Here is a 14989-nt window from a genome sequence, read left to right as displayed (position 1 = left end):
TAAGCTCTGGGAGTTGGTGGTGGACAGGGAAGCCTGGCGTGATGCAGACCATGCAGTCGCAAAGAGGCAGACACGACTGAGCGACTGTACTGAACTGATTCCTAGTTTAGTCATTAGGACTAAATTAGTCCCCTTGGGCACAAAGAGGAATTCTGTCTGAGTCTGCATAGTCTTATACTTGAGTCTCTTTAAAGACAGGAACATTGAAACCTTCCCCTTTTACCCCTGAGACTAACAAATGCTCATTGGACAGAGGTAGGTAAGGGGGGTGACATGTCAGAGAGGAACGTGCCACTCCAGAGTCGATCAGGAAGGTGACCTCCTCTTTCTCAGGTCCTACCTCTAAATTTATCAAGAGCTGTTGGTAGGACCCTTCAATGTATAAAAGCTCCTGACCCCTCCATTCCTCATCAAAGGTCATGAAAGGTATCACTTTTTCTTTTTTTCTCAACTGAGGACAAAGGCATCCCTCTTGAAATGTCCCTCCTTCCCACACCTGTAGCACTTGATTTCCCCTTTTCCCCTTAACAGCCCCTGGATCCCGCTTCCATTAAATCTTCCTGGAGATGGTCTTTGTTTTTGATTCTTGGGGCCACCTCTTCCCTGAGTGACCTGTTCTATGGTGGTAAGCATAATCTTAGTTTTCTGTTTTTCTTCATCCCTCCATACATATACTTCTGGGCTTCTCTTAATAATTCTAAACTTTTATCTTTCCAATTGTCTAATTTCTGGAATTTCTTAGACATATATGGCCAACTGTTAGTTACAAAACGAATTTTAACATACGTTGGCCAAGAGGATCATCTAAATTGGATCCAGAGTATTTTCTTATTTGGTCTTTCAATCTATTCGGCTGACCCTTCATCTTTTCCTTGCTGTATATCAAAGGACTTAGTAACGTTTTGGAATCAGGGAACTCTCTGATCCCTTTTATAATTAGGTCCCTGAGATCTCTCGTATGACCCTCTGTTCAGGACTGTTATTATTCCATTGTGGTTCTTGGTTAGGAAATTTTACTCCAGCTGCTAAGACATTTGGGCCAGCTAAGTGTTCCCTTTCCCGAGTGGCCATCACTGCTGTTCAAATCATTGATATTTCCTCTCTGGAAAACAGAATGCCTAAAATAGATATAAGCTCAGCCCACTTGAAAATGTAAGGGCCTAAAAATCGATCTAACTGGTTTGCGACCCCAGGGGGATTCTCTAATAAGGGCTTCAGTTCTTTCTTCAATTCTCAAACCTCAGAGCTCATAAGAGGGGGTTGTTCACAAATCCAATTCCCTTTCCTCCTAGGGGACCCTCTTGGAGGGGTTAGAGGGCCTAAGGTTCCTCTGTTTCAGGAGGGAAGGGTAAATTTTGAATGTCCCTTTTACATTGTTCTATGTCCTTCTTCAACCGAGGAAGGGAGGGATGTAGTGCTGGAGAGGGCGCCGAGGCTATGATGGCCAGCTTGAGTTCTCTCTCTTCTGTTATTTCCTCTCCTGCGGCAGTTTCGGCTATTCCGGGGTGGTTAAGGCTATAGGCCTCCTGAGTTATAAGGAGAAGGCAAATAGTCGAGAGGATCCCACTTACTATTTTCCCTCTCCTTGTCTTTACCCAGTCCCATCTTTAAGGGGAATAGAACCACCAGCCCCTTTCTCCAACAAAGAGCATACTCTATTTCTTCCTGGGCAACTGGACTCTTGTCATTAACATACTGTACAAGCAATTGGCAGATCCAATCTTTATCAGACCCGAACTTAGGCCAAAATACTGATGGTTTCAATATAGGTTCTTGAGTCCAAAAGAAACAGCAATACTTTATCATCTGTTGTTTCTTTTTACCTTTCATCCTAGGACTATCTCCCCAGTATTGGAGCGTGCGTCCTAGGGGACTGTCTGGGGGAATCTCGTTGTTGGTCTTTCTCTCCTTGGAATCCTCCCTGCCTAAAGAAAATTCTTATTACCCATCCCTATTGTCTGACTGTGTGCTCTTGACTAGAGCCTCAACCCCCTTTTCTTTCTTCGGAGGTTTCTTGCACTCTTCCCGAGTCACTTCGACTGTCTCTGGCCGTTTCCCTCAAGGGAGAACTATGCCAGAGGAGAGTATATTTCTGCTCTTAGCTTCTTAGCTACTGGCAGGTCTGTATAATCCCCGGATTAGGTCGGAAAAGACTGCCTTATGCCATATGAAATCACCAAAGGATATTAACGGAACTATGGACCAGGACTCCACACTCGCTTCCACACACAGGTCCCATGCACACAAGACAGCCTCCGGGATGACCCGGCCACCAAGGAAGTAGTTTGTCACCTCTTGTGACGTTTCTTAGGGCTTTCCAGGTGACGCTGGTGGTAAAGAACCCACATGCCAATGCAGGAGACATAAGCGACTCCGGTTGGATCCCTGGAGGGCATAGCAAGCCACTCCAGTATTCTTCCCTGGAGAATCCCCATGGACAGAGGAGTCTGGAGGGCTACACAGTCCATAGGGTCGCACAGAGTCGGACACGACTGAAGCGACTTAACACGCACGTGACGTTTCTTACCTTGGTCCCTGCACGGAGTAACCTGGTGGCCAGTGTGCCTGCCTGGGCCCCTCCCCTGCGTTGCCGACGGACTTCCGACCCGGAGTCCACTGTCAACCCAAGGGGTAGCAGATTTCCCCTCCCTGGAGGCCACCATAACGAGACAGTGGGATGCATCTCCTGGGGTGGGGAGGAGCGTTCATTCGACCCCTCCAGATGACATGGATCCCAGACGAGCCCCCAAATAGTTGAAAATGTCTTCCGCCGGAGCCGCGCGCTCCGAAAATGGATTGGCAAGGCAAACTTTACTTTTGCAGAAGGATGCACAACCAGCAAGTGTGACCGGCGAACACACTGAGTGGGAAGCCCGCTCTGTTTAGCGTGGTTTCACAAGCTAGCGCGATTGGCTAATTCAAGGGAAGGGCGAGAACAGTGAACCAGCTAGGTGGGGGAGGGGTCGCCAATGTGCAGTTTGTTTACACGAACTTGAAGTGAAAGTGAAGTCGCTCAGTCGTGTCCGACTCTTTGCGACCCCATGGACTGTAGCCTACAACGCTCCTCCGTCCAAGGGATTTTCCAGGCAAGAGTACTGGAGTGGGTTGCCATTTCTTTCTCCAATACGAACTTAGAGACTACAAAAAGGCATGGTTTTCCTAAGAAGGAAGCTGATTATATCCTTTTATTGAAAAGGTTACGTTATTCCTACGTCCCTTCCCGGTTCTGGACTGCCGCCGAGTTCAGCTTTTGCAAACTACGCCGGCGCGAGAGGGACTGTTCGATTGGCTATTTGTTGCGATGAGCCCGCAAATAGAAGCTACATGTAAGCCCCACCCCTTCCTGCCACGCCTCCACTCACGCAAGTCGGCCCTGGGCACGTCGCCGCCACGCGCGCGCTCGCACGCAGGGTGCGTGGTGACGTTACGGCGGCGCGGGCGCCATCCCGGAAGCGCGAGCAAGGCCGCCAGATGTGCAGGTGCTGCTGCCACCGACGCCCGGGCCGAGTTCTGGGTGGGATTGGGGACGCAGGGTCTTCTGGGGATCCAGGCCAGGTTGGGCGCGGTCCCCGGGCTGTCGTGGGGTGGGGCGCGCCGCTGGCAACATCTGGGCACCCCTCCTGCGCACAGGCCTCAGTTTCCCCGTCTGCGCAGTGGATGCGCGGGTGGCGCTGTGGGCAGGATTCGGGTCCGCGGCGCGAGAGTTGGGGCCGCTTCTGTTCAGGCTGTGCCTTGTCTCTCCAAAACCGGGCGTTGGCCTGTTTGGGCCTCAGTTTCCCGGTTTCACAAGGGCGGGGCATGAGAGGATTGGGGAGCCCCGCCCCACTCGCGGGTTTTGCTGAGCTTGTGCAGCCCATTTAAATTATATTAAAAGACCTGGGTGGAGTAGCGGCCCCTTCCCGCACTGGTGTGTGACCTTGGGCAATGGAGCCCACCCCTGTGTTGCCCTCGGAGGGGTAGTGTCTGCCTTGTAGGGGGAATTGGGGATTAAATGAAGTGCTGTACAAGTGTTTGTTCTTATTCTTGGAAGCACTGGGGAGGCCATCCTTAGATTTCTTCACGCTGCCCTCGGAGACGCTCCCTGCCCAGAACCCAGCGCCTCTTATCACTGTTGGTTTCCGTCTCACAAACAGCATTGTGATATTCTAATTCTTTGTTATTCCTACTTTGTGGATGACAGATCTAGGAGGTGAGATGACTTTTCCAAGGTCACACAGCCTTCCTCTCTGCGTGTTTTCCCCATAAATATATTTGGAGCAGGACCAGAGCCTATGCTGGGTCATTTCCACCCTGTATATAGGCCAGACTAACAGTTGGGGAAGGCTTCCTCCACGAGGCATCTGGTGGGAGAGTGTGCCTTGAATCCCTCAGCCCTCACATCTGGGAGCCAGAGACAGGAAAGAGCCCTGCTTTGAAGCAGAACCATTTTCCACAGGTCCAAATGCTGTGCCTGCCAGGCTCTAGCTGCAGGCATCCCACCACACTACTCTGTCCTTTGAGAGCCCAAGTGTCCCCTTTATACATGATCTTCTTTGGAAATGTGGAGGGTGTTGGTGTCCAGACCTGGCACGGAGTAGGAGCTCAGTAAGCATGGTGACTGGCGCTGGAGGGTGAGGGGAGAGGGGGAGTTATATTTCATCAGGTGTGACAGTTTACCTTGGGAAGGCACATGGGGGCTGCAAACCAATAGCCAGATTCAGCACAAAGAGAAATGTACTCTTGGCCTCTATGGGGTAAATATTAGTTGCTGACATTTGTAAATGAGGTGATTTCACAGGGACAAGAAATCCGTGTTTCGGTTTTTTCTTTTTTTCTGGAAAGAATCAGAAGTCTGGCAGGAATCGGGGACAGTAATAAGCAGCTGTTTTGTCAGAGGTAGATACTGAACATCCAGGTCACGCATTTGTGGATCCTGTGGGCTGCGGGCATTTGAGTTGTGACCCATGGTTACTGGTTGTGTGTCAATGGCCCAGTACCTCAGTCTCTGAGCATCATTTTCCTCATACATAAATAAGGATGATAGCAGTTGCTGGTGTTTGAAATTGGTGTCTTGTTTAGCATAGAGTTGATGCTCAATAAAGAGGAGGGTAGACGTGGACTCTGAAAGCCCTTCCTGATCCTGTGCATGAATCTTAACCAGTTGCAAGTGGGCTTTTCTGTTGGCCATTAAATGTGCAAATCCTAGAGCCAAGCTATGTCAGGATTCTGGCTTTTTCCTGAATCTCCTCAGGAGGGCCAGTGCTGAAGCTGTGGCCCCTCCTGCCCTAGCATGGTCTTGGAAGTCCCCACCTGCTGGGATGTAATCTGTGTGCCAGAGAAGCTGGGAGCTGCAGAGCCATCTGGGTTGCTGGGGCTCACTGCTTGGCTTTAAGTTGCTAACAGAAGTCCAGCTTCAGAGCCGAGTTTGAAAGTTTCTGTTTTGCTCTCACCAAATTAAATTCCGGCAATCCCTTGCTGTGAGCTGGGTTCTGGGCTTGGCTCTGGAGAAAGCAGCAAGCCAGAAAGACATGCCTTTGTTCTGCTGCAGCTGACACTGTGGGGGTGACTGGCAAATGGGTCACCTGATAACTAAATTTCAGGAAGAGATGAGACAGTGGAACCATTTAAAAAGGTGAAGTGATGAGAGTGACCAGAGTGGGGGGGGGTCTCTTGGGAGAGAAGGCATTGGATGGGGGGGTGATGATTTGAGGGGACAGCCATGTATGTTCTCCCAGTGGGGACAGCAGGTGCAAAGGCAGGGGCGTGTGGGAGGAGGGTGGCAGATCTATGCAGGAGGAAGTTGCCTGTGACTTTGGGCACATGGGAATTGGGGATGTGGAGGTAGAAGGGGTGATGGGATTCTGATGTGCTTGGGTACAAGTTATAAATATGAACTCGTGACTCTCAAAACACTTCTGAATTTCTGGGATGACAAAGCTGAGGCTCAGGTGGCATGACCCACTTCATGTGGCTTGCAAGGTTCCCAGACCCTCTTATCCATCCCACCTCCCCCACTTCTGATGCAGACCAAAAATTCTTTCTTCCTGCCTGTTTCAGGCAGCGGAGGAGGAGGAAGAGATGGACCCCCCGGACTCGGCCTCGAGGGTCTTCTGTAGCCGCATCCTGAGCATGGTGAATGCGGACGATGTCAGCGCCATCATCCTGGCCCAGAAGAACATGTGAGTGAGGCCAAGGGCCCTGGGTCCCTGGCGTGGGAAGGAATCCACTTGCTGGCCAACATTCTTGCCCTGCCCGCCTCTACCCTGGTCCCACACTGGTGATAAAATGAAGGAAATGAGCAAATCTTCTGGCTGGCTCCAAAGTAAATTCCTTCCTGGCCTGGAGGCGAGGCCTTGGCACAGGAAGTGGGGCTCTGGGACAGTTTTGCAGCTGTGGACAGTTTGGCGGGGGCTGCAGCAGCTCCTATCCTGAGGCCTGGGGTGGGGAGACTTGGGTTGGGGAGAGGATAAGGAAGGGGCTGTGGGGTTTAAGGGAGCCATGGCTCACTTCCTGTTGGCGCCTGTTCTCAGAGCCAAGGCTGTCTCTGCAGCGCATGCGGGGCCACTTGGAAGCGCTGGGAATGACCTTTGCCCTCTTTGGGGCCTGGCACTGCAGCCAGCACAACTCCCCCTAATTCCAGCATGCTCTCTGACACAATCTCGGGGTGCAGTCGTCTCCAGTCTCCTGGGGCTTTATTTTTGTGTCTTTAAGCTAAAAGTTCTTCATTCCATGTATGGCACAGCATGGACCTGATACCTTATCTTTCTCGACCTGTGACAAGGGTGCTGGATCTGCCTGGGTCTCAGCAGCACCCATCTCCCTCCTGGGTCTTAAGGTCAGATTCAGACCTGGCCCTGGGGGAACTCCCAGGCTGAGAGGAGACAAAATCAGACTTGAACCTTCCTGGCCTCAGGGTATCAGGACTGGACCAGAGAAAGAACCTGGGGAAGCAGGAGAGTTAGAGTCTGCTTGAGGGAGAGGGTGAAGGCTACATGAGAAGGGCACCCTTGAGGAGGGTTTTGAAAGCTGAATAGGAGTTTGCTAGCTGTCTCAGACACCAGGTAGAGCTCCGCAGGACACGGGAATGAGGTACACCGAGGTCACGGAGCAGGAAAAGGCCTAGCAGGATCAGTTGGCAGGGCCCTGGAGGCTGAGCAGAGGAGTCGGTGCCCTTTTTCTGCTGCCAGGCTGGACCGCTTTGAAAAGACCAACGAGATGCTGCTCAACTTCAACAACCTGTCAAGTGCCCGCCTGCAGCAGATGAACGAGCGCTTCCTGCACCACACAAGGACCCTGGTGGAGATGAAGCGGGACTTGGACAGCATCTTCCGCAGGATCAGGTGGGTGCTCCCCATCCAGCCTCCGCCTCCCACTCCATGCCTCAGGTTCCTCTCCTCTTCCATGAGGGCCATCCTTTCCACATAGCAGGGTGTGAGACTCAGCTTGTTTGTTTTACAAGGCTTCACCGCACACTTAGTATTAGAGAAGGACCTGAAAACCTTAGAGTTTCTGAACTTAAGTTTTATTTCTTTTTGAACATGCAACATAGCACCAGACCCATAATGCAAAAGGTAGGCCAGAGCAGACAGTGAAAGGCTAGCCTCCTGTCCGCCTTGGCCTCCACCCAGGTCTTCTCTCCAGAGGAAAATGAGATTCCCGGGTTTTGTGGGTCCTCCTCGAGCTGGTTTCCATGAGGACAGGGAAAGACTATGTGCAAGTCCCCAGCCACACAGAACGCTTGACACCCGCACCCCCAGAGCTCACACTGCTGTTGACAGCTGGGCTCCTGGGCCCAGAACCAGCTACAGCGGCATTTCTGGCCGACCGTGCCGCTTCTGCTATTTCAGGAGCAGCCATGTCTGCTGGCAAAGTAGGTGCCACAGATTGAGGGCAACAGGTTGGAGCAAGCTCTATGCAGAAATCACGCAACAGGCCAGATAGATGCTACATAAGAGGGCATGTTTTCTGGGGCCTCTCACCAGGCTGCCTGCCCACGTGTGGTGTCTCAGGGATGGGGCTAGAGCAGGAACCCCAAAGGTTGACGTGTATCTGGGTCACTCAGTGAAGGTGGAAGTGTTAGTCAGCAAGTTGTGTTTGACTCTTCGCGACACCATGGACTGTAGCCTGCCAGGCTGCTCTGTCCATGGAATTCTCCAGGCCAAAATACTGGAGTGGGTTGCCATTTTCTTCTCCAGGGAATCTTCCCGACCCAGGGATAGAACCCGCGTCTCCCACATTGCAGGTAGATTCTTTACCATCTGAGCCACCAGGGAAAGCCCTGATGTCCCTCGGGAAGGAGATAAGTGTGTCTGCCCAGGCAGGGACGCTGCAGCAGTGATACTTTTGGGGGACGGTTTGGGGCACAGTGCTGGCTGACCAGAGTCAAGGGTGAGAGACTGTTCTGAACGTCCTTTTGTAACTCTTTGTAAACAGAATTGCATTGTAAAAAGTGAAAATCTCAGTTGCTCAGTCATGTCCGACTCTGCGACCCCAGGGACTGTAGCCCGCCAGGCTCCTCGTCCATGGGATTTCCCAGGCAAGGTTACTGGAGTAGGTAGCCATTCCCTTCTCCAGGGGATCTTCCCGACCCAGGTCTCCTGCATTGCAGGCGGGTTCTTTACCATCTGAGTCACCAGGGAAGCCCAAACAGAACTGCATTACTTCAGGTACGAAGAAAAAACCAACAGTTAAAAAAGGGAAACTGGTGCCTCTCTGTGAACTTCAGTTTAATGAGCCCCGGTGGACAGGCAGGCCCTCCTGGCCCCTGTACAGACATCCTCACCCCAGGATGGAAAGACAGGCTGGGACAAGTCCCCAGAGGAGTGGCTGTTGAGGTGAGGGGAAGGGGAGCCTCCTGGAAGGTGGTCCTGGTAGAAGAGGGTGAGACATGAGGCATTACAGGTGGGGGCCGGACCCAGCACTAAGGCCGCGGGGAAGCTGGGTGACAGCAGAACAGTAGCTGCGACCCATCATGGGGGTCGGAGGGCAGGCTGAGCGCCCAGCCCCTCCAGCCTGGAGCAGTGAGCAGGGGGGCCCTGGCCTGCACCAGGCCCAGCCTGTCTCCTCAGCAGGCTCAGCCCTGTGTGCCTTCCCTTCCCCAACAGGACACTGAAAGGGAAGCTGGCCAGACAGCACCCGGAGGCCTTCAGCCGTAAGTGTCACCCAGAACTCCTGCATCCCACTTCTGGGCTCTGCACCCTTTGATGTCAGTGCCCTCAGCCCAGGGCTGGCTTCTGGAATGTACCCCAAGGGCTAACTGCAGGCCCAGGCCCTGGTGGGTCGTGGGTCCAGAGAGACGTGGGGCAGGGGTCTGGCCTGGTCTTCTTGGCAACCTGCAGAGCAGCTGTTGAGATCAGAATCTCCTCCTTCGGCAGAGGTCGTAACAACGGGGTGTTGACAAGGATGACAGTCCTTAAAAAAAAAGGAAGGATGACAGTCCTTAGCCCAGTGAGTGCATGCACCCACTGCGAGGCAGGCTGTTACCCGTAGCCACCTGTGGGGGGGGACTGTGCCCAGAGGGGCAGTGACTTGGCAGCGGAAGCACAGCATCGTCCATGCTGAGCCTCACTTTACCCAGTCTGCAGAATGGGCCAACAGCTCCCCACCTCAGGGCTGCTGAAACCACAGGCACAAAGGCAATGCCATCGTTTCCCAGTTTATAGAGCGGGGAGCTGAGGCACAGGCAGGTGAGGGGCCAGGCCCAGGTGACACAGTCAAGAGGGCAGAGCCAGGCTCAGGCTCACCGCCCAGGGCCCATGTAGGCCAGACTCCGGAGAACCTGAGTCCTTACCTCACTTCACCTGGAAGAGAGGCCTCTCACCTGCCAAGGCCTCAGTTTCCTCCTCTGTAAAATGAACAAAGTCCTGTCCTGTGGGGTGGAGGTAGCTGTCAGGGGTCATGGGCCCAATTAATCCCTCGTCACAGTGCCCGATGATGCCAGTGACTCAGCCAGCTCTTGGGTGGTCTTCCCCCAGACATCCCAGAGGCATCTCTCCTGGAGGACGAAGATGAAGACCCCATTCCACCTAGCACCACCACCACCATCGCCACCTCAGAACAGAGCACAGGCTCGTGTGACACCAGTCCCGACACTGTCTCGCCCTCCCTCAGCCCTGGCTTCGAGGACCTGTCCCACATCCGGCCTGGTTCCCCCGCCATCAACGGTCGCAGCCATACAGATGAGGAGGAGATGCCGGGCGAGTAGCCCTGCTCCCAGGAGCTCCGAGGGGTCTCAGGGCGGCAGCAGCGCCACTCCCCAGGTGTCTGAAGTGGCAGTGGAGCACCCTGCCTCGAGATACTCAGCTTTGCCACCCTAGTCTGTCATTTAGGGCTTGCTGAGGGGACAAGGCTCCCTCCTTAGAATTCCTGGGGATCTTTCATTCTTGCTCCTTCCTCACTGAGAACATCTCTTCTGTAGATTCCTCTATCAAACTGGGGATGACCAGTCCATCTGGAGTTGGGCTGGGCACAGGGAGCTTTTCCAGAGTCAGGCCTTAGGTCTACTCTGAACAACACTTCAAGCTTCCCAGAGACCAGAGCCAGATGTGCCCTGCCCCAGGCCCTGGTCAGAACCCCCTCAACAGTCAAGGACTGTCATCTGAGTCTGCCCAGCCCACCCCTGCGCCTACTGATTCTGCTCTTCTTGCCCCTTCCTCCAATGAGAGTACTGAATCCTTTCTCCAATCATTATCTCGAGGTTTCTGAAACAGTTGTAGAAGGCTCCAGACAGAGATTAGCCATCCACTCAGCCCCAAGCCTGTTTCTCTGACCAGAGGTGTAGACCTCTAGGGCCTAACAAGCCTCTCCTAGGGCCTTTGTGGAGCAAGCCGAGCAACCTTGGAGAACAGAGTTAAGTGGAATATTTTTGTACCCGATGTTTACAGATGCTGTTGGGAAGTTATCAATAAAGAGACTCTGTTACTAAAAAGGGGAGGTGCATCTAGCAGCGACTTCCTTCCATCCCTGGGCCCAGCATCCCAAAACAGGGACAGGTGCTGCACGTGGGACAGGCTGGCTATGGATCGCCAGGCACCACTGGCCTAGAAGGAGATGGGGCTGCTTTGGGTGGGGGTCCCCAGTGGTGACAACCACAATGACCCCACTTCCTATCACCACAGAGGCCTTCCCACTGCTCACAACATCATTTCCTTACTTCCTTGAATAACGCCTCTAAATCTCAGCCCCAAAGTGGGCTCCTCAGGAAGCTAGATGGGGTCCCATTCCCCATCAGACACTGTCACAGAGTCCCCTCATCTTTGAAGCACTTTCCATTATGTTATTAAAGGTCTCTTCCCAGACCTCAGAGTGTCTACATTTGCCTGGTCCATAGGGGAGTGGGTCAGTGAAGAAAGAAGGTACCCTGAGCAACGGCTCCATTGTAAAGAAGCCCCCTACAGTGCAGACGTGGGTTCGATCCCTGGGTCAGGAAGATTCCTTGGAGGAGAGCATGGCAATCCACTCCAGTATTCTTGCCTGGAAAATCCCATGGACAGGGGTCTGGCAGGCTACAGTCTACAGGGACAGAGTCAGACACGACTGAAGCGATTTAGCACAGCACGCTGCCAAATCCACAGGTAACTTCGTCCTCTCTTGTTCGCAGCGCTCAGTACTTTTTAACTTCTTTCGTCCCAGGAACAAGACCTTGGGTCCCACCTCATTTCCTTGAGTGAATGCACCAACCCCACCTGCCCTCGGTGCTCCTGTACGCACCCGCCCTGATATCCAGTTATGCACAGCAGCCAGAGAGCCTCCAGTGGCTCCCAGGGGTCTAGCCCCCGCGCCGCCTCCCGCCTCGACCCCTGCGTCTTTGGACCTGCGGCTTAATACCTTTCCTTCAGCACAAAGGTCTCTCCTAATCTGTTTAAATATCTCCGGAGCACCCGCTATGTGCGGGCCGTCTTCCAGGAGGTTTGGAGACAGGGCAGTAACACCTGGAAAGGTGCGGCAGTCTTACTACGTGACCCGATGGGTGGGGCTCACAGCCACTCCCGCGCCGCGACTTCGTTCGCCAGCACCCACCATGGGGGCGGGGCAGGGTCGAGGGCGGGGCACGACGCGCGGCGCGGATTGTGACGCAAGCACGCAGCGTGCTCGGTGCGCAGGCGCTTTCGGCGGCGAATCGGCGGTTTCCGGTTCCGCCGCCCTCTTTCTCTTCAACGAGGCGGCCGAGCAGGTTGGTGGTGGAGGCCTTGCGGGTTGGCGCTGGGCCGGATTGGTTTGTAGGGTGCGGGGGACTATGGGGACCCAGGGAACGGAGGCGGCGGCCTGAAGTTCGTGTAGGCGGGCCAGGTTCTGGGGGGTGGCTTAGCAAGGCACGTTGGGCCGGGTTCCGGTCCCGAACTGGGCCCCGCGAGGGAAATCGGCATTTGGAGGGGGAGCTTGCCCGCTCCGCCGGCCCCAGCTATCTGAGGAGGTCTTGGGCAGAGCGTGTGTCCTTCGGGGATGATCCAATTTAATGCGGAGGGGTATTAACTGTAAATTTTTCTCATGGCGGAAGCTGTTCCAGTCCCTTCGAAAATATGAAGCCCCTCAGCTGGGTTTCTATCGCCTTTTTCTAAGTTTGTAAAGAGAGTCTGGTAGTAGCAACTGTTTTCTTAACTTGGAAAATGAAAACGATACCTGTGTAAACACGTACCAGGCACGTGGTTAGCAGTTGTTATTTATGGATTGGATAAAACGCAGGAAGTGTGGTCTGAGCATTCGGGTGTAACCCAGAAGGAAGCCGGAGTTTTGGGTGTCTGAGCTTGGTATTGGAGAGGAAAAGGGATTGTAGGGAGGAAAGTGTGCGTGTTGGGATGCTACTAAAATGAGATTCCCACCCAGGCTGCAGGAAGAGCAGGGGCTGGTGAGGAGAGGAAGGGTGGGACCTTCAGACCACGCTTGGAGAAAATATGCTTGGCAGGGTGGTGCCCTAAAGTTGAAGGTGCAGGCTCAGAGGGGCAGAAGGAACCAGGCACTGAGGTGGGCCTGCAGTTGAGGTCGAGGCATGCATGGGGCTGGCTTGGACTAAACCTGGTCAGCCTGTGAGCTGGGGCTGCTCAGACCTTTAGTGATCACCACTCCCCCCATCCATGCTAACCCTGTCTCCCAAGCAGGCGCAGAGATGCAGATCTTTGTGAAGACCCTGACGGGCAAGACCATCACCCTTGAGGTCGAGCCCAGTGACACCATTGAGAATGTCAAAGCCAAAATCCAAGACAAGGAGGGTGAGTTGGGCTGAGTCTGAGTGCTGTGCCCAGTAGGAACCCCTCAGCCCTGGGTATCTGCTGTCCTGTGTGCAATGGGTGCTGGGCTTCAACAGATCTCAGCCATGCCAGTGTTCCCCAGTGTCATCTTGGGAAGGCAGCTTGCCCTCCCCACCTCAGTTTCCCTTTTGACAGATTGGGGTAATCCTGGCACAACCTTGTGGTGGTGGTGGCAGCTGCCAGCAGTGTGCTTGCAAGAGCCTCTGTAATGGAGGTCCTCTCTCCTTAGGCATCCCACCTGACCAGCAGCGGCTGATCTTCGCGGGCAAACAGCTGGAGGATGGCCGCACTCTGTCAGACTACAATATCCAGAAAGGTACGGGGTGCGGTGGCTAGCAGGGCCTCAGCGAGGCCTAGGACCCAGGAGGCAATGCTGACAGTCTGTCACCAGGAGGGAGCTGTAGAGGCGGGTGGTCCTTAAGGTGGGGATCAGATGGCGCTAGGGAGTGTTGCTCTGTAAAGTGCTCTTTTCATCACTGAAAAGCATCTCCATCAGTGTTTTCCAAATGCCCATGGTTTCCCATGTTCTTAGTCAGTTTTCTTTTAAGGCCTATGTGTGTGTATTAATGTTATAAGTATTGTAAAGGAAATCCCCACTTTTTCCCTAGCAAAATAAAAGGTTATCCTTGCATCTCTTAGAAATTGCCTTGCCTGTGGGGAAACCGAGATGGATACCACTGTTGGTGTATATTTATATTAGTCTCCGATTTCGTGAGGACTGGTGACATGACAAGGTGGAGGTTCTGTGGGGTGGCATGTCCATGTGCACATACCCAAGGGATTCTGATGTAGCCCCATCATACTTGATAAGCTGTGGTCTGGAGGGCCCTGAAGGCTGCCCTCCACCCGTGGGACTGAGGTGGTGAGGCTAGGCTCCGTCAGTGTCTCTGCCCTTCATTTCCTGTAGAGTCCACCCTGCACTTGGTGCTTCGTCTGCGAGGCGGCATCATTGAGCCTTCCCTCCGCCAGCTCGCTCAGAAATACAACTGCGACAAGATGATCTGCCGCAAGTATGTGCTCACGAGTGGGGGCGGGGACCGCCCTGGGCGTGGTCGGGATGCGCCCTCACCGTCCCTGGTGTTCTTGCACAGGTGTTACGCCCGCCTGCACCCCCGTGCTGTCAACTGCCGCAAGAAGAAGTGCGGCCACACCAACAACCTGCGCCCCAAGAAGAAGGTCAAATAAAGCTCTTCCACCTGCTTCTCCTTTGCCCGCAGGGTGGCCTCCTGCCCAAGCCCCGTGGTCCTAGGCCTCAATAAAGTTTCCCTTTCGTTGACTGGAGCAGTAACTGGTGTCCCTGTGGCTGGTCTGTCCAGTGAGGGGGGCGGGGGTGACTGAGATGTGGACATCTATGGGACTTCGTGTCACTCAGCTCTTCATAGCCTTTGGGGGTCCTGGGTCCTGAGTTCCAGTTGTCTTATTTGTAAATTGGACCATGGTCCCTGCCCTTCACATCTGAAGTCAGAACCACAGCACAGGGAAGTCTCAGACCTGGCCCTCCGCCACATAACCTAGTGAGCCCACCCATTTGGGTTTTATCATCTGAAATAGAGAATAAAGACCTTCACCAAGTGACCTGTGGGACCTGGTCAGGCACATTTAACAGCCCTTATGTCTGGGCCCTGGAGGTGTTTGGGTGTGGGTGGATGGGTGGATAGGCTGGAGCATACCCCCTAGTGTAATAACACCTCTCCATTTTGCCTGACCACTAGCCCCCCTGGCTCCACCGAGGACTGATGTCTGTTGGGTGCGGGTTGCAGTGCCTG

The 14989-nt window shown here is 53.8% G+C and overlaps 2 protein-coding genes across 4 annotated transcripts in view; both read left to right on the top strand.

Annotated features, from left to right (window-relative positions):
• Positions 1 to 10909, top strand: part of KXD1 (KxDL motif containing 1) — a 265201-nt gene extending 254292 nt beyond the window's left edge. Inside the window, exons 2-6 of one of the 2 annotated variants that reach the window (XM_055541278.1) lie at positions 3444 to 3479; positions 6037 to 6158; positions 7167 to 7319; positions 9084 to 9130; positions 9954 to 10909. In XM_055541278.1, coding sequence (XP_055397253.1) covers positions 6058 to 6158; positions 7167 to 7319; positions 9084 to 9130; positions 9954 to 10183 — 531 coding nt within the window. In that variant the 5' untranslated portion in view covers positions 3444 to 3479; positions 6037 to 6057 and the 3' untranslated portion in view covers positions 10184 to 10909. Of the gene's footprint in view, positions 1 to 3443; positions 3480 to 4564; positions 4585 to 6036; positions 6159 to 7166; positions 7320 to 9083; positions 9131 to 9953 lie in introns of those variants that run through there. The other variant, XM_055541286.1, reaches the window with a different exon arrangement.
• Positions 10910 to 12012: 1103 nt separating this feature from the next.
• UBA52 (ubiquitin A-52 residue ribosomal protein fusion product 1) lies at positions 12013 to 14511 on the top strand. 2 transcript variants are annotated; one of them, XM_055541314.1, is made up of 5 exons: positions 12013 to 12151; positions 13074 to 13184; positions 13453 to 13539; positions 14131 to 14233; positions 14315 to 14511. In XM_055541314.1, the coding sequence occupies exons 2-5, from the start codon at positions 13082 to 13084 to the stop codon at positions 14406 to 14408; spliced, it is 387 nt and encodes a 128-aa protein (XP_055397289.1). In that variant the 5' UTR covers positions 12013 to 12151; positions 13074 to 13081; the 3' UTR covers positions 14409 to 14511. The 2 variants fall into 2 exon arrangements, with proteins under 2 accessions (XP_055397289.1, XP_055397299.1); XM_055541324.1 differs by having other exon boundaries at positions 12019 to 12151; positions 13071 to 13184.
• The last annotated feature ends 478 nt before the right edge of the window (positions 14512 to 14989 follow it).

The sequence above is a fragment of the Bubalus kerabau genome, chromosome 1 (genome assembly GCF_029407905.1).
Source record: "Bubalus kerabau isolate K-KA32 ecotype Philippines breed swamp buffalo chromosome 1, PCC_UOA_SB_1v2, whole genome shotgun sequence".
NCBI classification, from domain to species: domain Eukaryota; kingdom Metazoa; phylum Chordata; class Mammalia; order Artiodactyla; family Bovidae; genus Bubalus; species Bubalus kerabau.
The sequence above is the reverse complement of the archived record's forward strand: the minus strand, read 5'-3'. Positions and strand labels throughout refer to the sequence as shown.

Excerpts from the sequence above, each read along its gene's own strand:
- UBA52 (XM_055541314.1), top strand. The coding sequence starts at position 13,082 with ATGCAGATCTTTGTGAAGACCCTGACGGGCAAGACCATCACCCTTGAG. Across the intron at positions 13,185-13,452 it reads CAAAATCCAAGACAAGGAGG|GCATCCCACCTGACCAGCAG; the intron begins GTGAGTTGGGCT and ends CTCTCTCCTTAG. Across the intron at positions 13,540-14,130 it reads AGACTACAATATCCAGAAAG|AGTCCACCCTGCACTTGGTG; the intron begins GTACGGGGTGCG and ends CATTTCCTGTAG.